The sequence below is a fragment of the Salvelinus sp. IW2-2015 genome, linkage group LG1 (genome assembly GCF_002910315.2).
Source record: "Salvelinus sp. IW2-2015 linkage group LG1, ASM291031v2, whole genome shotgun sequence".
NCBI classification, from domain to species: domain Eukaryota; kingdom Metazoa; phylum Chordata; class Actinopteri; order Salmoniformes; family Salmonidae; genus Salvelinus; species Salvelinus sp. IW2-2015.
This window is the reverse complement of record NC_036838.1, coordinates 10,585,450-10,609,855: the sequence shown is the minus strand read 5'-3', so window position 1 is coordinate 10,609,855 and position 24,406 is coordinate 10,585,450. Positions and strand designations below refer to the sequence as shown.

The 24,406-nt window shown below is 43.4% G+C and overlaps 1 protein-coding gene across 1 annotated transcript in view; it reads left to right on the top strand.

Annotated features, from left to right (window-relative positions):
* The window catches only part of LOC111960755 (spectrin beta chain, non-erythrocytic 1), a 107,051-nt gene that overhangs the window by 31,042 nt on the left and 51,603 nt on the right, over window positions 1–24,406 (top strand). Inside the window, exons 6-10 of the mRNA XM_070442916.1 lie at window positions 7,954–8,105; window positions 18,000–18,173; window positions 19,004–19,098; window positions 23,421–23,501; window positions 23,939–24,054. Of these exons, the coding sequence (XP_070299017.1) occupies window positions 7,954–8,105; window positions 18,000–18,173; window positions 19,004–19,098; window positions 23,421–23,501; window positions 23,939–24,054 (618 nt within the window). The remainder of the gene's footprint in view (window positions 1–7,953; window positions 8,106–17,999; window positions 18,174–19,003; window positions 19,099–23,420; window positions 23,502–23,938; window positions 24,055–24,406) is intronic.

Sequence of the window (24,406 nt, the reverse complement as noted above, 5' to 3'; positions counted from 1 at the left end):
GAGCTGGACTACCACCACACAGACTTGAGTGCTGAAGTACTACTTTTGTCTGCAAACGGGGCCCTGCCAACCCGGCTTCCACCACAGTCGGCCTCTAAATGACCGTCTGTTCTGCTGCTGGCAAGGACATATTTTATGGAGAGACAAAAAAAGAGGGCAACAGAAAGTCATGGAACTGAAGAAGTCTTTGAATGGGTTGGTTGGGGAAGGGGGCAAACTTGAGTGTTGAAAAAGAGTGTAGTTCTAGTCTTTACAAGTTTGATTTACTCTATTTAGATACACTGACTGACTATTTGACCTTGACTCCCCATTTGCAGGATACTCCGAAATATATCATTGAAGGTTAACTTCTGTTATGCCCTCAGTTGTTGAATTCTGATAAGTAAGTACCAGAGAATACCATTTACCTAGGCTGGGATTAAATCCAATCGTGCTTGGTCAGTAATGCAGCTTTTAAAGGCAATGTTCCCGCTTTCGCGACACATTCACAGTAAACGCTGCAAATGTCGGCTAAATCGGAAATTACCTTTAAATGTGCATTGTCGACAAAGCGTGATCGGATTGAATTCCGGCCTTCATCCTAGTTAATAGCAGGTAAATACCAGTGGAAACTACTGTAAAATATAGTGCTATTGTGACTTTTGACAATAGTAAGTATGATGTTGAGGTTTTCAACCACATCTTTACTATAAAGTCCTGATAAAACATGTCAGAGAATTCAAAGAGTGAGAGATATCGAAATGTAGTGAATGTTTTTACTGGGTGTAATTGGACACAAAGCCATGTCCTGTTTAGTGCTTTGTTTTCCCTTTTGCCAGGCATTGTCTGCCAGCGAAATGTTGATGTTGCGTCATTGATTTGAAACATATAGCTGTTGGTAGTTGCTTGTGTGATAACCTGAGGCCTTGTTAAAGAACAAACAGGCCATCTGCCATAACACCCTGACTTATCTGACTGGTGATCTGTTTTTACCCTTCTATCAATAGAGGGACTTTATCCACTTCATGACATGGAGACATCTTGTCAAGTACGCTACCTGGTATTTATGTTTTCCCAGTGTTCCCATGTGTTTTGTTGGCATAACGTTTTTAGATCGTCATTGCTGGTTAGTTGGCAAAACATCGTTAACGCGCACAGTTTTTGTTTAATTTCGATCTAGTTTTCAAACAACAATCAACAATAGCATTTCAGGTTTTACATACATTTACATTTAAGTCATTTAGCAGACGCTCTTATCCAGAGCGACTTACACATTGGAAAGTTCATACATATTCATCCTGGTCCCCCCGTGGGAATTGAACCCACAACCCTGGCGTTGCAAGCGCCATGCTCTACCAACTGAGCCACACGGGAAGTTGACTTCATGTCTGACAACTCAATCAAATGTTGAATGTTGATCTGACAACGCCTTTGTCCAGTGGTTAGTCACCCCTAAACATGGCAGTGTGACCTCATCCACTAATCCAGCCCTAATACACAGGAAGTCAGAAGAATTTCAATCTTCTGACCCGCCACAGGCCACAGGATGTTGATTCAACTGTGAGGGAAGAAGGAAGCAACCTTTGAACTGCTTCGCTAAGATGTCCAGTCTTCCACCTTCGTTTTTCGTCCTTGGATGCTGATTCCTAGTCTGTTCATTTGGTAGTTTGTCAATATATGAATGCTATATCATATAATATGTATATCTAGGCCTAAACAAAATGGCTGTTGTTATTTTTGTCCCTCTGAATGATTGTTTTCAGTCTCTGCCAATCATTAGACTGCCCACACAAGAGTTGGCTGAAAGACAGACTGCAGAATATGAGAGGAGTAAATCTTGTCAATAGGTAACTAGCACTGAACATGAACAGTGCTTTAGAGGTGCAGTTACAAAATGGAATCTTTCACCACGTTCAGTATTTCCTGCCAGCTAAGGGTGGGGTAGTAATCCAAATTGCCTTGAACTCTGCAATTCCTGAGTAGTGCCCTAATCAAGAACTCCCTTTCCTGCCGAAACCTAGAGAGAGGAAAAAAGAGAGAGAAAAGAAACCAAACTGGAATTTGAATGAATGTGCATCTCTATTGAGATAAGATGAGAAATTTGCTTTTGGGAACCGGAGACTTAGCCCCCAGGATAGAGATACAAGATGCGATCAATAAATCAATAGTTTCTATTTTGTGTCAGTCGTGATGACCAGACTGCTCATATCCCAGCTGGTTGGATTTGCAATAGAGCTGTGTGTCAAGGTCACAAAGCAATGCTACGACTTGGGATGATTTTCTCTGGAAGAGAGTGATATCCAACACAATTAGGACTAAAGAACACTCTATTCATCATTGCAATAGTAAGAAATTAATGAATATACTTGAATATATGGGTTGTTGCACCAATTCGGTGCCATTTGCATAGCTGCGGGAAGTAGGGGTGCTGAGGGTGCTGGCACCTCCTGATAAATCACAATAAAAAAAATAAGTCTTAATTCATATAAAAAATCAGATGTATTGAATTTTCCATGTGGTCCATTTGAAAGGGAACTTCAATTAATATAACAGACTTTTACAATTCAATATTTGTGCACAACTTCTACTTAAAATATCAAAGGGACGCACGCAAAAGGCACTAATTTTGTGGAATGACCCATATAATATCTATACTTTAATAAAGGAGTGAATTAGCAGTCACAGAAAGACACAGGAACTGATACAGGACCGATGCATTTTGAAACAAAGTGTATTCCATGAGCTCATACAGATGAAATTTGGATTAGAACAGGGTCAAATAGGGGTAGTACTACTGTATGTAGCAAAGTGCAATGAATGTACATTCCAATGCAATTACCTTTTTGCATGATTTTTTTGTGACACTAACCAGGTTGCCGTCCAACCTTTTTATGCTAGTAAAGTACACGTCGGGGAAAAGAAATGTCACGACAGGCCTGATGGGGCTGGTGAAAGTGCACAGTTATCTTGATGCCCCTTTCCAATAAATATCGAGGGTCTTGTTTTGGTGACATGATGATCGATGCTTGACTGCCGTTTGACAAATACAAATATTTTGACTCTTAACCATAATAATCTCATCATGTAGGCTAGCCTACCCGCACTGTATCTGCGAGCTGTTGGCTAGAGCGTGCGTGCCAAGACCAGAGTAGGCACATCTGCTATTTTGTGACAAAAATATCGGTAGAGTTGAAAATGTGATCGAATCAGACTAAGCTTTAGATCCTCACGCACTGATTTTTATCCGAAAAAACTATGTTTTCCGGAAACACACACTGGTGGGAAAATATGCATATTTTCTTTATGCAGATTTTAGAATATTCACATTAAAATATGTTGCCAATTGAATGGAAACCTAGCTATGTACTATAAAGATTGATACTAAAACCTCTTTATACCAACAAAGCCATTTTATAGCACAAACTAAGAATCTCAATTGGTGGTACTCAATCAGTGACCCAACCCCCCAAAAAGTATTAGTAGTATTGATTGAACTTTCAACTTCCTCTATTGCAGCTATTCCCATACTGGTGTACGCATACCCCCAGGGGTACGAGCAATGCCGTCGGGGGTACGCCTAATGATCATGTGACTCACAGTCCATTTAGATTTTCCAACGTGGCTATACATTTGGGTGATGTTTTTTTCTCGCCTGAGTAGCCTCGTTTCACTGCGAAAAATAAAATTAAACCATGTAGTGTTCAGCGAAATAACAACACAATGTCAAATACAGGTAGCCCAGTCAAATAATTTACATCCAATCACATTAACCGCTACTCTCTCGCAGGAAACCTTCACTCTTGCGCAGACATTTAGAAACGAAACATGCCAATTAGAAAAATAAGCCATGGGAGTTTGAGCGAGAATTAAGATGACTTTCGAGTAGTAAGACGTGTATGAAAGCAACAGATACCATTAATAAGAAGGGGCTAGAAGCGTCTTATATGGTGAGCTACCGAGTGGCTAGGACAGGCAAGCTCCATACCTTTGTGGAGGACTTAATTCTTCCTGCTGCCGCGGATATGGCTGGGACAATGCTGGGGGAAAAGGCCAAGAAAACTATACAGACAAATGCTTCATCAAACAACACTGTTTCACAACACATCAGTGACATGGCAGGAGATGTTTTGAAACAATTACTGCTTTGCATACAAGTCAGTAGATTCTATGCGTTACAGCTAGATGAGTCAACAGACGTGGCGGGCCTGGCACAGCTCCTGGTATATGTCCGTTACGTTTATGGGAGTGTCAATTAAGGATGACAGGGAGACATAGTGGAGTGGTAACGCGCGACGCCACTTGGGTACACTGCAGCATCCACCGAGAGGCTCTTGCTGCCAAGGGAATGTCGGACAGCTTGAAAGACGTTTTTGACACTACAGTGAAAATGTTTAACTTTGTTAAAGCAAGGCCCCTGAACTTTTGTGTATTTTCTGCATTATGCAATGATATGGGCCGCGACCATGTAACGCTTTTACAACATACAGAAGTGCGCTGGTTATCAAGGGGCAAAGTATTGACACGTTTTTTTGAATTGAGAGACAAGCTTAAAGTTTTATTTTCTGACCATAATTTTCACTTGTCTGACCGCTTGCATGATGATGAGTTTGTCACACGACTGGCCTATCTGGGTGATGTTTTTTCTCGCCTGAATGATCTGAATCTAGGATTACAGGGACTCTCCGCAACTATATTCAATGTGCGGGACAAAATTGAAGCTACGATTAAGAAGTTGGAGCTCTTCTCTGTCTGCATTAACAAGGACAACACACAGGTCTTTCCATCATTGTATGTTTTTTTTGTGTGCAAATGAACTCAAGCTTACGGACAATGTCAAATGTGATATAGCAACACACCCAGCTCACTCAGGTGCTCAATTACGCAGGTACTTTTCTGAAACGGACGACACAAACAACTAGATTCGTTATCCCTTTCATGCCCTGCCTCCAGTCCACTTACTGACATCTGAACAAGAGAGCCTCATCGAAATTGCAACAAGCGGTTCTGTGAAAATTGAATTTAATTAGAAGCCACTGCCAAATTTCTGGATAGGGCTGTGCTCAGAGTACACAATACAACCCAACATTGCAGAGTTATTTGCATCCTTTCAAGCACACCATTCTCATTAACCTGTGGTGAGTTATTCACCATTTTTGATGAACAAATAAGGTTTTATATGTAAGATGGCTAAATAAAGAGCAAAAATATTGATTATTATTATATTATTAGTTGTGCCCTGGTCCTAGAAGAGCTCTTTGTCACTTCCCATGAGCTGGGTTGTGACAAAAACTCACACTCCTTCTTATGTTTAATACATGTATTGTATAGTGTGTGTGTGGCAAGCTTACAATGATGGCAAAAAAACTACACTTGAGAGTGCGCTGACCCTGGTGCTAGAGGGGGTACGCCACTGGAGGTTGAATGTTTGAAGGGGTACAGGACTATAAAAAGTTTGGGAACAACTACTCTGTTGCATGAAGGTCCTAAAGCGATCATCTGCTAAAAATGGCATTGAGATGACATTGGAATCAATGTTTTCAAAGACCAAGGTCTTTGAAAAATGACAAACGGCACGACGCAGTCTTGTTTAATGAAACGACCTGAAATTGTCTTTATTGGCATCCATTTTTTTGTTGTTAAACATCTTAAACTCACTCTTCAAACTGTGTTAATAGATCGGGAGCTATGTGTTTACCTAACGATAAGACCAGATGCTAGTGCAACATTCCTCTAGCTAGCCCTCCCCGGAGTTGAGCTAGGGCAGGGGTGGAAGAGAGGAACACTGCCTCTATTGTTCTGTCCAGTTCTGTCTTGTCCTCCGGTCTCACAGGAGGCTCCTTAAAAAAATCCCCACTAGCATGTACCACTATGTGACGCTTGTGGTGATGTTACCATGTTGCAATAATGCCACAGAAATTGGTTTGGATGCATTGGAGGTTGGTGGCACCTTAATTGGGGAGGATGGGCTCGTGGTAATGCCTGGAGCGGAAAAGCTGGAATGTTATGAAATACATCAAACACATGTGTTTATGCCATTCCATTCGCTCCTTTCCAGACGTTATTATGAGCCGTTCTCTACTCAGCAACCTCCTGTGATGATAGCTGGTTGTACCCCTGTGGGGTAGGGCAGCAAGCAGGAAGTTGGCTCTGAGTCTAGTTAGTTAAGTCATACACACTACAATTGTGGTCAGGGTTCAGTATTAACTGAGCGATCGATTCCAAATCAATAGTGTTTTTTAATCAAAGGATACCTTTTTATTTCATATGTTGATATGTTTTGTGTTTCAGAGATGGGGGGGGATGTGAGGAATAGGTTCGACCTTCTCCAATTGTTTTTCTTCGTCAGATCGTCAAACGTGTCAAATAAATCACTAATTTAAAAAAGTCAAGAGGGCCTTGGAGTTGGAGAGTACATTGCAAGGTGCAGCCAGCCCTGCGTGTGGTGAGGTCATCTACCTCATTTCGCCATGTGGCAAACGAACAATCAAATCAGATGCTTACGTCTTTGCAGGGATAAGGAATGCAATAACAGGAAAATTGGGGAGGATTATAAATAAACACGCCTTGTGTTCATGGATATGAACTCTGAGCCAGAGGGTGCGGCATTGGCCCTGTCAAGGGCCCCGAACATAAACAGGATAGCCCCAGCTCCCGCTTCCACTTTTTTTAACATTTTGAAGCTATGGTTGTATCTCATTAGTCTGCAGTGGCTTTCTCCCCTCGTCTCCTCACTTTCATGTGCACTGTCCTGAGAACCCAGAACAGATGACAGCAATATGGTCGACCCCCTATCAAGCATTTGCGTTCACCTGTCCATTTCCTTAATCTCAGTGGACATGGAGAGACCAGGTGAGGAAGCCTTAAGACCTTCTGCAATAGGTCTGAAGAGGCAAGGCCACCAGTCCCAATCAACTCTAGTTGTTTTAAAATCTGGATCATGAAAGGATGATGAGTTGCATGTGACAAAGGGGGCCAATCACCCACAGTGACGAAAACCTCTCATATGACACAATTATACAATGAGTATCAATACTGTTACTGTATACAACAACACATGGGTTCCATCATTAACCACAATACTTAGCTACACAGTATTTATTTTGTTTACTTACAAAGTTACATTTGAATGGCAGTCTTACAAGTTTATTGACATTTTCAATCTAACCTTGGGGATCCAGGGAGTACACATTTTAAATATACTTTAGCCCAGCGCTAAAACACCTGATTCAGTTGATCATGGGATGATTACAGTAGTTGATTAGTTAGATCACTGCTCTATAGTATTTCAGGCTTGAAATTAAAAGACCAGGCTGTATAGGGACAGTGTGAGCAGTTATCTATACTTCAATGTCTTGTTCCAGCATTATTATCTTCCATAGCCTTACTTTACTTAACTAAAGTTACTTTGAAAAAGTAATTTATACATTTATAAAATCTTGCCTATTTCACCCATATTTTCTACCCTTTTTGCCAAAAAAAGTAGTGTGTCGTTCCAGTAGTTAGCTGCACCGCTACATGGTCAAAAAGTAATTAACTACCGCAAACACTACCAAGATTTTAATTTAGTTCATCTACCACCAAGCTACTGCAAAATGTAGTTTAATTACTACATTACTACATTTTGTTCTGGGTTCTCAACACTGCTAATTTGGCAAACATAGGGCAGCAGGTAGCCTGGCGGTTAAGAGTGTTGGGCCAGTAACCAAAAGGTCACTCTTTCAAAACCCTGAGCTGACTAGGTAAGAAATCTGTTAATGTGCCCTTGAGCAAGGCACTTAACCCTAACTGCTCCTGTAAGTCACTCTGGATAAGCGCGTCTGCTAACATGTATTTCTTTTTTACCGTAACTCTGCTTATCCGTCATCAGGAATTCACTTGTTTCTTCTCCAATTAATTTAATGACATATCACTTTGACATAGCTTCTCTTTATTACTTGTTTCTTAATTGTATTCCCTGTCTTCTTTTCTCTCCAGATGAGCGTGAAGCGGTGCAGAAGAAGACCTTCACCAAATGGGTGAACTCTCACCTCTCCCGGGTGTCCTGCCGCATCACCGACCTGTACAGGGACCTGAGTGATGGACGCATGCTCATCAAACTGCTGGAGGTGCTGTCTGGGGAGAGACTGGTGAGTACCGTGCTACCCGGGCCTGTATGGATCAGTTTAGCCGTTTAGATCACAATGAATAAGATTACATGGTCAGGGAGGTCCTGATCCTAGATCAGCACTTCTACTCTGAGATGCTTGAGGGTCGTTCCACAAAAAGAGTGCCTTTTGATTTTTTAAGTAGCAGTTGTGCACCAACATTGCATTTGAATAGCCTGTTAAATTAAATGAAGGGCCCTTTAATTAAAACCTCTTAAGGATCTGACACTTTTCCCCCAATTTTCGCCTAAAATGACATACCCAAATCTAAGTGCCTGTAGCTCAGGACCTGAAGCAAGGATATGCATATTCTTGATACCATTTGAAAGGAAACACTTTGAAGTTTGTGGAAATGTGAAATTAATGTAGGTGAATATAACACATTAGATCTGGTAAAAGATAATACAAAGAAAAAAACATGCTTTACAAAAACATTATTTTACCATCATATTTGGAATGCAAGAGAAAGGCCATAATGTATTATTCCAGCCCAGGCACAATTTAGATTTTGGACACTAGATGGCAGCAGTGTATGTGCAAAGTTTTAGACTGAGCCAATGAACCATTGTATTTCTGTTCAAAATGTTCTATCAAGACTGCCCAAATGTGCCTAATTTGTTTATTAATAACTTTTCAAGTTCATAACTGTGCACTCTCCTCAAACAATAGCATGGTATTCTTTCACTGTAATAGCGACTATAAATTGGACAGTGCAGTTAGATTAAACAAGAATTGAAGCTTTCTGCCAATATCAGATATGTCTATGTCCTGGGAAATGTTTTTGTTACGTACAACCTCATGCTAATCGCATTAGCCTACGTTAGCTCAACCGTCCCGTGGGGAACCACGATAGACCACATGGAGAATTCAAAATATCTGAATAATTCAATTAATATGAATAAAGACTTGCTAAAGTGCCAAAATTCTGTTTTTTGACATGTCACTCCGTCAACCCTGTGTATTTCTGGGAAGATTTTAACCCACTTAACCCCAACATTTCACCATCATTGTAAAGCCTTAGTTAGTTTGTTGCTTAGACTAAGTCATTTCTGAAGATTATTTATTTCTTGTTACTGATTACTGATTTATTTACATCTGTCCCTCATTTTAAGGTCAACCCTTTTACGTGAACCGAAGACTCATTTTTATAAGGTTACTTTTTTGGCACTAAAGAGGCAGGTAGCCTAGTGGTTAGAGCGTTGGACTTGTAACCGGAAGGTTGCAAGATCAAATCCCCGAGCCGACAAGGTATCCCCGAGCCGACAAAGCTTACTAAAGTATTTTTTAAATTTAATCTCTTGAGATGGGGAAACGTGTTTTTATGACAGAATGTTGAAATCAAAAGTTACACTTTTCAAAAGGCCCCCGAATTGGTGGAAAGACCCTTGATACATACTAATTGTACAGTGCTTCTGGAAAGTATTCAGACCCCTTGACTTTTTCCACATGTTGTTACGTTACAGCCTTATTCTAAAATGGATTAAATACAAAAAAATCTGTAGCAATCTGCACACAATACCCCATTATGACAAAGTGCAAACAGGTTTTAAGAAATGTTTGCAAATGTATAAAAAATAAAAACTGAAAAACCTTATTTACATGATTATTCAGACCCTTTGCTATGAGACTCGAAATTGAGCTCAGGTGCATCCTGTTTCAATTGATCATCCTTGAGATGTTTCTACAACTTGATTGGAGTCCACCGGTGGTAAATTCAATTGATTGGACATGATTGGGAAAGGCACAAACCGGTCTATAAGGTCCCACAGTTGACAGTGCATGTCAGAGAAAAAACCCAGCCATGGGATTGAAGAAATTGTCCGTAGAGCTCTGAGACAGGATTGTGTCGAGGCACAGATCTGAGGAAGGGTAACACAGACTCTGCCTAGAGTTGGCCGCCCGGCCATACTGAGCAATGGGGGGAGAAAGGGCCTTGGTTAGGGAGGTCCCCAAGAACCCGATAGTCACTCTGACAGATCTCTAGAGTTCCTATGTAGAGATGGGAGAACCTTCTAGAAGAACAACCATCTCTGCAGCATTCCACCAATCAGGCCTTTATAGTAGAGTGGCCAGATGGAAGCCACTCCTCAGTCAAAGGCACATGACAGCCCGCTTGGAGTTTGCCAAAAGGCACCTAAAGACTCTCAGACCATGAGAAACAAGATTCTGTGGTCTGATGAAACCAAGATTGAACTCTTTGGCCTGAATGCCAAGCGTCACTTCTGAAGGAAACCTGGCACCATCCCTACTGTGAAGCATGGTGGTGGCAGCATCATGCTGTGGAGATGTTTTTCAGCGGCAGGGACTGGGAGACCTGTCAGGATCGAGGGAAAGATGAACAGATCAAAGTACAGAGATCATTGATGAAAACCTGCTCCTGAGCTCTCAGGACCTCAGACTGGGGCGAAGGTTCATCTTCCAACAGGACAACGACCCTAAGCACACAGCCAAGACAACACAGAAAGACATTCAGACAACTCTCTGAATGTCCTTGAGTGGCCCAGCCAGAGCCCGGACTTGAACCCGATCATACATCTCTGGAGAGACCTGAAAATAGCTGTTTAGCAACGCTCCACATCCAACCAGACATAGCTTGAGAGGATCTGTAGAGAAGAATGGGAGAAACTCCCCAAATACAGGTGTGCCAAGCTTGTAGCGTCATACCCAAGAAGACTCAATGCTGTAATCGCTGCCAAAGGTGCTTCAACAAAGTACTGAGTAAATCGCCTGAATACTTATGTACATTTAATATTTCTGTTTTTTTATTTTTTATAAATCAGCAAATATTTCTAAAAACCTGTTTTTGCTTTGTCATTATGGGGTATTGTGTGTAGATTGGTGAGGGGGAAAAAACAATTGAAACATTTTTAGAATAAGGTTGTAACGTAACAAAATGTGGAAAAAGTCAAGTGACACTTATGTAACTGATGCAATTATTTCATGGAATGTTACCTCTGAGGATGCTCTTGAGCCTACAGGTGTCACTGGCCTAAATGGACAAAGATATTGTGCAGAAATGACCTAATTAGATGGAAAGGGGAACACTTCTCCACATGGATATATTTTTAGCCTAAGGATTTGTGTGGTTTCATTAGATATATATATTTTTTATTAATATTGTATCATACAGTATATGTACAGTATATGAACCATACGGCCAACATTCAAGACCTATTTAATAATCCATAACTAAACATCCACAATGTACATTGAGTGTACAAAACCTTAGATACACCTTCCTAATATTGAGTTGCATTTGCTCTCAGAACAGCCTCAATTCATCGGAGCATCTACAATGTGACGAAAACTGGCCCATGTTGACTCCAATGCGTCCCACAGTTGTGTCAAGTTGGCTGGATGTCCTATGGGTGGTGGACCATTCTTGATACACACAGGAAACTGTTGAGTGTGAAAAACCCAGCAGCGTTGCAGTTCTTGACACACTCAAACTGGTGCGCCTGGCACCTACTACCATTCAAAGGCACTAAATATTTTGTCTTTCTCATTCACCCTCTGAATGGCACACATACAAAATCCATGTCTCAAGGCTTAAAAATCTTTCTTTAACATGTCTCCTTCCCCTTCATCTACACTGATTTAAGTGACATCAAAAACCCAGACGCGAGCTGCCCAGTGACGTGAGCCTACCAGACGAGCTAAATGCCTTTTATGCTCACTTCGAGGTAAGCAACACTGAAGCATGCACGAGAGCACCAGCTGTTCTGGACGACTGTGTGAACGCTCTCGGTAGCCGATGTGAACAAAACCTTTAAACAGGTCAACATTCACGAAGCCGCTGGCCTAGACGGATTACCAGGACGTGTACTCAAAACATGCGCGGACCAACTGTCATGTGTCTTCACTGACATTTTCAACCTCTCCCTGACCTAGTCTGTAATACCTACATGTTTCAAGCAGACCTAGTAGTCCCTGTGCCCAAGGAAGCAAAGGTAACCTGCCTAAATGTTTACCGCCCCGTAGCACTCACGTCGGTAGCCATGAAGTGCTTTGAAAGGCTGGTCATGGCTCAAATCAACAGCATCCTCCCGGACACCCTAGACCCACTCCAATTCGCATACCGCCCTAACAGATCCACAGATGACACAATCTCAATCGCACTCCACACTGCCCTTTCCCACCTGGACAAAAGGAACACCTACGTGAGAATGCTGTTCATTGACTACAGTTCAGCGTTCAACACCATAGTGCCCACAAAGCTCATCACTAAGCTAAGGACTCTGGGACTTAACACCTTCTGCAACTGGATCCTGGACTTCCTGACGGGCCACCCTCAGGTGGTAAGGGTAGGCAACAACACGTCCGACACGCTGATCCTTAACACTGGGGCCCCTCAGGGGTGTGTACTTAGTTCCCTCCTGTACTCCCTTTTCACCTACAACTGCGTAGCCAAGCACAACTCGAACACCATCATTTTCTGACGACACAACAGTGGTAGGCCTGATCACCGACAACGATGAGATGGCCTATAGGGAAGAGGTCAGAGAACTGGCAGTGTGGTGCCAGGACAACAACCTCTCCCTTAATGTGAGCAAGACAAAGGCGCTGATCGTGGACTGCAGGAAAAGGCGGGCCGAACAGGCCCCCATTAACATCGACGGGCTGTAGTGGAGCGGGTCGAAAGTTTAAAGTTCTTTGGTGTCCACATCACCAACAAACTATCATGGTCCAAACATACCAAGACAGTCGTGAAGAGGACACGACAAAACCTTTTCCCCCTCGGGAGACTGTAAAGATTTGGCATGGGTCCCCAGATCCTCAAAGTTCTACAGCTGCACCATTGAGAGCATCCAGACCGGTAGCATCACTGCCTGGTGTGGCAACTGGTCGGCATCTGACCGTAAGGCGCTACAGAGGGTAGTGCGTACGCCCCAGTACATCACTGGAGCCAAACTTCCTGACATCCAGGACCTATATAATAGGTCAGAGGAAATCCCATAAAATTGTCATAAAACAGTCATAGACTGTTTTCTCTGCTACCGCATGGCAAGCAGTACCGGAGCGCTAAGTCTGGAACCAAAAGGCTCCTCAACAGCTTCTACCCCCAAGCCATAAGACTGCTGAACAATTAATAAAATCGCCACTGGACTATTTACATTTGCCCCTCCCCCTCCCTTTTGTACACTGCTGCTACTCGTTGTTTATTATCTATGCGTAGTCACTTCACCCCTACCTACATGTACAAATTACCTCAACTAACCTGTACCCCTGCGCACTGACTCGGTACCGGTACCCCCTGTATATAGCCTCGTTATTGTTATTCTTATTGTGTGACTATTTGGTAAATATTTTCTTAACTCTTCTTGAACTGCGCTGTTGGTTAAGGTAAGTAAGCATTTCACGGTAAGGTCTACACTTGTTGTATTCGGCGCATGTGACAAATAAAGTTTGATTTGATTTATTACTAAAGTGTAGTTGGTGAGAGTTGAAGCAGGTAGGCTGCCTTTGATTTTTTGTTGTTACTGATGTCGGGAAAAGATGTCCACATGGTCAGAGCCACGTACCATAAAAGATTCCGCGGTCCAGGCTTGCTATCACATACAAGGCTCCCAATAAGATATCTCACTCTATTGGCAAATACGCAACAAGGCACATCTCATAATGCAATCTCCCAAGTATACTCTATGCCAAGGGTACTCAACTCTTACCCAATGAGGTCTGGAGCCTGCTGGTTTTCTTAATTATCTACCTGATAATTAATTGCACACACCTGGTGTCCCTGGTCTAAATCAGTCCCTGATTAGAGGTGAACAATGAAAAAATGCAGTGGAACTGGCTTTGAGGTCCAGAGTTGAGTTTGAGGGATTTATGTGGCTATTGGCGTAATCCATGTGTGCAATTACGAACAGCAGTTGATGTTAAAAACTCGAAGGGCTTTCCCTTTTGTATTGTATTGTATTACTGTACTTGGCTGTTGTAATCCCCAACTCCTATTTTTTCATGTCAAGGAGAAAAAGGTCTCCTTGACTTGAATGAACTCCTCTGGGCACGCCTTGTGCCAGGTTTAATTTTCCTGGTCAATGTGTAACTCGATTTGAGTTTAGGCACAGCAGGTAACAGCTATTTACCCGGTAGAGGCATGGTACCAAATAGTATTTGGAATTGTTCGAAAATTAATGCTGCGCTTGACTGAGCTTTCCTGGCGCAATGTAAGCAATGGAATAGTCCCACAAGTGCAAACCCAGCCCATCTGGCACTGCAGGCAGGCTCAAGCAAAAACTCAAGGTTTATGAAAGATTTCAAATACTATTTGAACCCAGGTCTGGTACCACATTAGGTTACCAGGATATTATGCAACACATAGGAGGATGATTCGACTTGCATAGGCCCCATGCCAGTGTTCTTCTGACCCTGTTATGTGTGTCTTCAGGTATCATGATATGGAAACTAGTAAATAGATAGTACACAAGGCATGTACTAATAAGCACTGAGAAGTAGTGGTGTAGTGGAGGGTAAATACACCTAAATGTCATTTACACACGTTTTTTTATTTTGTGCGAGCGTTTACCCACCTACTGCGGAAAAAATGCATTGAAAATATAAATACTGCTACTTTATTTACAGCTATCAGTGTTGACCCACCTTATGTTTTTACCAGTACATCACTGCTCATAAGCACTGAATATATTTTTGTCAATAGCTAGCACTTTTTTAATGACATAATTCAAGATGCTATACATACAGAATGTGCTTACCAGCGGTTAAGAGCGTTGGGCTAGTAACCGAAAGGTCACTGGTTGGAGTCCCTGAGCCAACTAGGTGAAAAATCTGTTGATAGGCCCTTGAGCATGGCACTTATCCCTAGTTGCTCTGTATAAGAACGTGTGTGTGAATATCCAGCTGTGTATGTACGTACATACATTGCATATGAAATGCAAGCCATGGTCTACCCACATTTTGTATGTCATCTTTCAGCAATGATAAAGTGAAGTGAACTTTACAGGCTGTAGGAATGAGGCTTCCTGTATATGATGTCATGGTCTGGTAGAAAAGTGCTTATGTCATTGCTACTCGGCTGGCGCTGCACTCCCAGCTCCTACAGAGTGTAAATCTGCATCTCAAAGAGCTGCACCGCCACACATTGTCAGTGTGTCTCTGCAGACACACACACTCAGACGTACATGTACACACACACACACACACACACACACACACACACACACACACACACACACACACACACACACACACACACACACACACACACACACACACACATGTCTTAGAGGTCAGCAGTGTATTGTGCTGACTGACTCAGCAGTAGGAGTTGAATAGGGATTTTGCTTTCACTCTCACTTGGGTGTCAATCAAATGGTGTTAAGATACAGTAAGTCCATTTTTTTCATTCTTCAATCCAAACCAGTCATCTGTTTTCGGGGATACATTTTCTTCTTTCAACACAGTGAAAAACTAGGCATGTACAGTACTGCATTTTAAATTAATTATGCAGTTATGTTTTTGTTTTACACTTGACTCAGTTTTGCTGAATACTTGAATTCAAACGTGCGAGCTTCCAGCTCTTTTCTATACCCAGATAGCGGTTTTGATTGAATAGGGTTGACTTCCCCCTGCCTGCACAAAGGACTAGTCCTCCCTCTTCTGCTCCTCCAAAACCACACCTCAGTGTAAAGTCTCCACGCACATCAGAGGGCAGAAGGCTGCTTTATTGCCGGGTTACTCATTCACTTTCAACAGACTGAAATAGTCAGCTGCATCCTTTGCTTTTAAGAGTGAAGAAGTGGCATGTTGTGTATATAAAACCTTTCTAATTATAAGACCTTTTTTTGTCAGGTTGAATTTGCAAACATGATTGTACTTTTGATTTTATTTAGACGACCAGTCAATTGTAAAAGTGTGATACTTTTGTATATAGTTTATGTGGACCACTTCAAATGAGAGGATTCAGCTATTTCAGCCACACCCATTGCTGACAGGTGTATAAAATCGAGCACACAGCCATGCAATCTCAATAGACAAACATTGGCAGTAGAATGGCCTTATTGAAGAGCTCAGTGACTTTCAACGTGGCACTGTCATAGGATGCCGCCTTTCCAACAAGTCAGTTTGTCAAATTTCTGCCCTGCTAGAGCTGCCCGGTCAAATGTAAGTGCTGTTATTGTGAAGTGCAAATGTCTTTGAGCAACAACGGCGCAGCCGGGAAGTGGTAGGCCACAGAAGCTCATAGAACAGGACTGGCGAGTGCTGACGCGCGTAGCACATAAAAATTGTCTGTCCTCCATTGCAACACTCGCTAATGAGTTCCAAACTGCCTCTGAAAGCAATGTCAGCACAAGAACTGTTTGTCGGAAGCTTTATTAAATGGGTTTCCAAGGCCGAGCAGCCTAAGATCACCATGCGCAATGCCAAGCGTCGGCTGGAGTGGTGTAAAGCCCACTGACGTTGGACTCTGGAGCAGTGGAAACGCTTTCTCTGGAGTGATGAATCACACTTCACCATCTGGCAGTCCGACGGACGAATCTGGGTTTGGCGGATGCCAGGAGAACGCTACCTGCCCCAATGCATTGTGCCAACTGTAAAATTTTGTGGAGGAGTGGTCAGGGTCTGTTTTTCATGTTTCAGGCTCCTTAGTTCCACTGAAGGGAAATCTTAACGCTACAGCATACAATGACATTGTAGACGATTCTGTGCTTCCAACTTTGTGGCAACAGTTTGGGGAAGGTCCTTTCCTGTTTCAGCATGACAATGTCCCCGTGCACAATGCGAGGTCCATACAGAAATGGTTTGTTGAGATCGGTGTGGAAGAACTTGACTGGCCTGCACAGAGGCCTGACCTCAACCCCATCGAACATCTTTGGGATGAATTGAATAGCCGACTGCGAGCCAGGCCTAATCGCCAAACATCAGCGCCCGACCTCACTAATGCTCTTGTGGCTGAATGGAAGCAAGTCCCCGGAGCAATGTTCCAAGATCTAGTGGAAAGCTTTCCCAAAAGAGTGGAGGCTGTTATAGCAGCAAAGTTTGGACCAACTCCATATTAATGCCAATGATTTTGAAATGAGATGTTCGACGAGCAGGTGTCCACATACTTTTGGTCGTGTAGTGTACAAACATAAACAGAACTACATATCAGTATGAACACCCTTTCTAATGGCATGGGAATAATATAATTAAAAACATAAAGGGATAGTTCATCCAAATTACAAAATGACAAATGGATTTCCTTACCCTGTAAGCAGTCTATGGAAAAGGTATGGACAAGTCCTGTGTAGCTCAGTTGGTAGAGCATGGTGCTTGCAGCGCCAAGGTTGTGGGTTTGGTTTAGTTTCCCTGGCACTGTTTACACGTGCTAATGTTTTAGCATTTGTGGCACAAATCCCATTCTAGTCATGGGACCGATATTATCCTCACAATTTCCTTTAGATACTTTTGGATGATTTGGACTTGTGCAAGAAATGCCAATTTCGATACCATGACTTGAATGGGATTTCTGCCTCAAATGCTAAAACATTAGCATGTGGCAGGGAAACTAAACTAAAGCAAGGATGGCTGTCATACCTTATCCATAGACTGGAAACCAATGTGTAATTTTGTGTAATATGGTTTAACTATCCCTTTAACGTTAGGCCAACAGGTATAATGCATTATGATGTCATGGGCATGTATGATCCTATACATTTTTGGGGACGCCTTATAATTAGACAGTATAAGGGCTCATACTGTACATGCTAATAACAAGAAATAAAGTGTCACCAACTTATTTTTTTTTACCTACGGCCACTCTCAACTGATTGTAAGTTGCTCTGGATAAGAGTGTCTGCTAAATGACTGAAAAAACGTTTTAATAAACTGTGAAACTCTCGTGGCTGACATGTTCTGTGTCCTGTCCTTTCTCCCCAGCCCAAGCCCACCAGGGGACGGATGCGTATCCACTGCCTGGAGAATGTGGACAAGGCCCTGCAGTTCCTCAAGGAGCAGAGGGTCCACCTGGAAAACATGGGCTCACATGACATCGTTGACGGCAACCACCGCCTCACCCTGGGCCTCATCTGGACCATCATTCTCAGGTTCCAGGTAAATGAGTCTTCAAACCAAAACGCATGGAAACGTATGTCTAATGCAGAGGTGTGGTGGGGAGAAATGATTTGCTAGAAATGCTCTAGGTTTTCAATTGGCTGATGGATACGTCTTTGCAACATATATGATGCACATGAAAACCACTGAGTTGCTGCGTATTTTACGCATCAATTTGTCTGGTTTGAACGCTCACTTAGCCAGTGTTTCTCTATTATTATCCTGGAGACACATTATGTAAAGCAGGGCCACGATTATCTGAATCAGGTATGTTATTATTGTTATGCGAGCAACAAACCCAAGCCATCAGACTGCTGATCAGTTAATCAAATTGCTACCCGGACTATTTGCATTGACCCCCTTTTTTGTTGTTGTTGCACTGACTCTCTTGCACTGGCTCTATGCACATTCACTGGACTCTAGCCACACACTCAGACATACTACACTGACACTCTCAACATACACATACACACACTACATACGCTCACACACATTCACGCTGTTTCACTTTCTTCCCACATGCTGCCGCTACTCTGTTTATTATCTATCCTGATCTCCTAGTCACTTTTACCCCTACCTACATTTACATATTACCTCAATCCCGTCAACTACCTCGTACCCCCAGCACATTGACTCTGTACCAGTATGCCTTGTATATAGCCGTGTTATTGTTATTTTATTATGTTACAATAAATAAATAAAAATCACATTTTCTTACTTTTTAACTCTGCATTGTTGGGAAAGTGCATATTCGCCTCATGTGACAAATAACATTTGATTTTTGATTTGAGACTTTTCACACTGCTGTTGTATCATTGTCTGTGTGACAGATCCAGGACATCAGTGTCGAGACTGATGGAGACAACAAGGAGAAGAGATCAGCCAAGGATGCCCTGCTTCTCTGGTGCCAGATGAAGACTGCTGGGTGAGTGATTGGCTGTCACCTTGCATTCAGACACCTTTCTTACATTTACATTTACATTTAAGTCATTTAGCAGACGCTCTTATCCAGAGCGACTTACAAATTGGTGCATTCACCTTATGACATCCAGTGGAACAGCCACTTTACAATAGTGCATCTAAATCTTTTAAGGGGGGGGGGTGAGAAGGATTACTTTATCCTATCCTAGGTATTCCTTAAAGAGGTGGGTTTCAGGTGTCTCCGGAAGGTGGTGATTGACTCCGCTGTCCTGGGTCGTGGGGAGTTTTCCACCATTGGGGGCAAGAGCACGCGAACAGTTTTGACTGGCTGAGCGGGAACTGTACTTCTCAGTGGTAGGGAGCGAGCAGGCAGAGGTGGATGAACGCAGTGCCTTGTTTGGTGTAGGGCTGATCAGAGCCTGGAGTATGAGGTGCCGTTCCCCTCACAGCTCCGTAGGCCACACATGGTCTTGTAGCGGATGCGAGCTTCAACTGAGCCAGTGGAGAGAGCGGAGGAGGCGGGGTGACGTGAGAGAACTTGGGAAGGTGAACACCAGACGGGCTGCGGCGTTCTGGATGAGTTGTAAGGGTTTAATGGCAGGCAGGGAGCCAGCCAACAGCGATTTGCAGTAATCCAGACGGGAGATGAAAGTGCCTGGATTAGGACCTGCGCCGCTTCCTGTGTGAGGCAGGGTGTACTCTGCGGATGTTGTAGAGCATGAACCTACAGGAAGGGCCAGGCCTTGATAGTTAGAGGACTAGGGTCAGTTCCCAGGAGACCAGCCGTCTTAGATGTCTGTGTAGGAACACGGTTGTCAACAGTTGATGGCTGGTCATGGGCGCTTAGCAGTCTTAGGAAATAGCGATCCGTTGCGGCTTCAGACTCATGGGGAGAAGGTTGCCGTAGCATTCGAGTGGATGATGTTGTTCGCCAACATGCAGAGATTGCGATTCAGTACCACCGAAGAATGGTATAAAGAAGGGGGAAAGGAGAAGATTAGTTGTGTGTCGTCTGCATAGCAATGATAGGAGAGACCATGTGAGGTTATGACAGAGCCAAGTGACTTGGTGTATAGCGAGAATAGGAGAGGCCTAGAACAGAGCCCTGGGGACACCAGTGGTGAGAGCACGTGGTGAGGAGACAGATTCTCGCCACGCCACCTGGTAGGAGCGACCTGTCAGGTAGGACGCAATCCAAGCGTGGGCGCGCGCGGAGATGCCCAACTCGGAGAGGGTGGAGAGGAGGATCTGATGGTTCACAGTATCGAAGGCAGCCGATAGGTCTAGAAGGATGAGAGCAGAGGAGAGAGAGTTAGCTTTAGCAGTGCGGAGCGCCTCCGTGATACAGAGAAGAGCAGTCTCAGTTGAATGACTAGTCTTGAAACCTGACTGATTTGGATCAAGAAGGTCATTCTGAGAGATAGGGGGAGAGCTGGCCAAGGACGGCACGTTCAAGAGTTTTGGAGAGAAAAGAAAGAAGGGATACTGGTCTGTAGTTGTTGACATCGGAGGATCGAGTGTAGGTTTTTTCAGAAGGGGTGCAACCTCTCGCTCTCTTGAAGACGGAAGGGCGTAGCCAGCGGTCAGGATGAGTTGATGAGCGAGGTGAGGTAAGGAGAAGGTCTCCGGAAATGGTCTGGAGAAGAGAGGAGGGGATAGGGTCAAGCGGCAGGTTGTTGGGCGGCGGCGTCAACAAGACGCGAGATTTCATCTGGAGAGGAGAGGGGAGAAGAGGTCAGAGCACAGGGTAAGGCAGTGTGAGCAGAACCAGCGGTGTCTTTACTTAGCAAACGAGGATCGGATGTCGTCGACCTTCTTTTCAAAATGGTTGACGAAGTCATCTGCAGAGAGGGAGGAGGGGGGGAGGGAGGAGGATTCAGGAGGGAGGAGAGGTGGCAAAGAGCTTCCTAGGTTAGAGGCAGATGCTTGGAATTTAGAGTGTAGAAGTGGCTTTAGCAGCAGAGACAGAAGGGAAAATGATGAGAGGAGGGAGTGAAAGATGCCAGGTCCGCAGGAGGCGAGTTTTCCTCCATTTTCCGCTCGGCTGCCGGAGCCTGTCTGTGAGCTCGCAATGAGTCGTCGAGCACGAGAGCGGGAGGGGAGGACGAGCCGCCTGGAGATAGGGGACAGAGAGAGTCAAAGGATGCAGAAAGGGAGGAGAGGAGGGTTGAGGAGGCAGAATCAGGAGATAGGTTGGAGAGGTTTGAGCAGGAGAGGATGATAGGTGGAAGAGGAGAGAGTAGCGGGGAGAGAGAGGCGAAGGTTGGGACGGCGCGATACCATCCGAGTAGGGCAGTGTGGGAAGTGTTGGATGAGAGCGAGAGGGAAAGGATACAAGGTAGTGGTCGGAGACTTGGAGGGAGTTGCAATGAGGTTAGTGGAGAGAACAGCATCTAGTAAGATGAGTGTGAGCGTATTGCCTGCCTGTGAGTAGGGGGGAAGTGTGAGGGTGAGGTCAAAAGAAGATGAGTGGAAGAAGGAGGCAGAGAGGAATGAGTCAAAAGGTAGACGTGGGAGGTTAAAGTCGCCCAGAACTGTGAGAGGTGACGTCCAGGAAAGGAGCTTATCAAGGCATCAAGCTCATTGATGAACTCTCGAGGGAACCTGGAGGGCGATAAATGATAAGGATGTAAGCTTGAAAGGGCTGGTAACTGTGACAGCATGGATTTCAAAGGAGCGATAGACAGATGGGTAAGGGGAGAAAGAGAGAATGACCACTTGGGAGAGATGAGGATCCCGGTGCCACCACCCGCTGACCAGAAGCTCTCGGGTGTGCGAGAACACGTGGGCGGACGAAAGAGAGAGTAGAGTAGCAGTGTTATCTGTGGTGATCCATGTTTCCGTCAGTGCCAAGAAGTCGAGGATGGAGGGAGGCATAGGCTGAGATGAACTCTGCCTTGTTGGCCGCAGATCGCAGTTCCAGAGGCTACCGGAGACCTGGAACTCCACGTGGGTGTCGCGCGCTGGACCACCAGATTAGGGTGGCCGCGGCCACGCGGTGTGGAGCGTTTGTATGGTCTGTGCAGAGAGGAGAACAGGGATATGACAGACACATAGTTGACAGGCTACAGAAGAGGTACGCTATGCAAAGGAGATTGGATGACAAGTGGACTACACGTCTCGAATGTTCAGAAAGTTAAGCTTACGTAGCAAGAATCTTATTGACTAAAATGATTAAAATGATACAGTACTGCTGAAGTAGGCTAGCTGCAGTGGCCTGCGTTGTTGACTTTGTAGCTAGCTGGCAGTGGCTGGTTGTTGACACTACACTAATCAAGTCGTTCCGCTTGAGTGTAATAGTTTCTACAGTGCTGCTATTCGGGGCTAGCTGGCTACTAGCAGTGTTGATTACGTTACGTTGCGTTAAAAGAAGACAATAGCTGGCTAGCTAACCTAGAAAATCGCTCTAGCATACACAATTATCTTTGTACAAAGACGGTATGTAGCTAGCTATGTAGCTAGCTACGATCAAACAAATCAAACCGTTGTACTGTAATGAAATGAAATGAAAATGTGATACTACCTGTGGAGCGAAGCGGAATGCGACCGGGTTGTTGAGTGCGGAAGTTCTATTCGGTAGACGTTGGCTAGCTTGGCTAGCTAGCAGTCCTCAGTTAAGGACGATAAATAGCTGGCTAGCTAACACTCTGTAAATTAAGATAATCACTCTAAAACTACACACTCTAGAACTACACAATTATCTTGGATAGAAGACAGCAAAGACAACTATGTAGCTAGCTAACTACACTAATCAAGCGTTCAGTTGAGTGTAGTTTTCTACAGTGCTGCTATCGTAGACGTTTGCTAGCTGGCTAGCTGCTGGGCAGATAGCAGTGTAGACTACGTTAGGGACGACGGAATACGTAATTACGCAATTATCTTTGATACAAAGACGGCTATGTAGCTAGCTAAGAAGAAATTGCTAAGATTAGACAAATCAAACCGTTGTACTATAGTGAATTGAATGAAATGTAATAAAGTGATACTACTGCGGCCAAAGTGGAATGCGACCGCTCGCTCCAACCCGGAAGTGAAGAATAGAATTCTTAGAGATTTTAAATACTTAGATTTGGGTCATCTACTGTACATGACAGCTCTCAGTTCTACCACTTGACTTAAACAATCCTCCTTAAGATAAATATACATTTATTTAGACAGCAACACCATTGTGACTTGATGTTACTGGACTTTTTACTTTCAGAACAAGTCAGTAAAGAAATTCCAGAAGCAGATCCACATCTTGAATTATATAGAAATTGCTTAGGGAATGAATTTGAACATTGAACAAATCATAATATCTGTTGTTCTCTGTTTTGTTCTTTGTAGCTATCCAAACGTGAACATTCACAATTTCAGCACCAGTTGGCGAGACGGCATGGCTTTCAATGCCCTCATCCATAAGCACAGGTAACAAGAGTCTGTTTGATCAACTATCCTTCATGCCCTTGTGGGTCACATAATTCAGATAATTTTTCTCATGGAATTCAGACCAATTATCCTTTGTGATTTATGTCACAGTCTGCTATTTACTTTATATGGTCACATGTAATGACCCAATATATCTTTTTTTTATCCCACCTCCAACCCCCCTCATTTATGACGATTTATTTTCTTATTTACCATAGAGTAATGTTCAAATAATTACTTTTTGGTGTCTTTGGGATTTATTGATGCATTATTGTACATCATTTGATGTAATTGTGTTGAATCTTTGAGATATCAGAATATACCTATTTAATCATAACATTTCAACAGGTAAATTACATCTGGGTATTTACCTTGTGGTTCTTTGGTGGTATACTGTATGACTGGTGCTGTGGTATGATGCTTTGTCTCGTGTATAGGCCAGACCTGATTGACTTTGACAAGCTGAAAAAGTCCAATGCCCACCACAACCTGCAGAATGCCTTCAATCTGGCTGAGCAGCATCTTGGGCTTACCAAGCTCCTAGACCCAGAGGGTGAGTTCTGGACTATGCTCTTCTATGTAGTATGTCAAAGGATTCTATGTAGTATGTCAAAGGATTCTATGTAGTATGTCAAAAGATTCTATGTAGTATGTCAAAGGATTCTATGTAGTAGAGGAGTGCATATGGAAAATAGCTCAATCTGATGCCACTCATGATTTCTCAGTGCACTGTGACATATTTTTTTCTTGTCCAAATAAATAAAATCAAATTGTAATAATCCTTAACTGGAATGTATACAATACTGTAGGTGACAAATCAAATCAAATCAAATTTTATTAGTCACATACACATGGTTAGCAGATGTTAATGCGAGTGTAGCGAAATGCTTGTGCTTCTAGTTCCG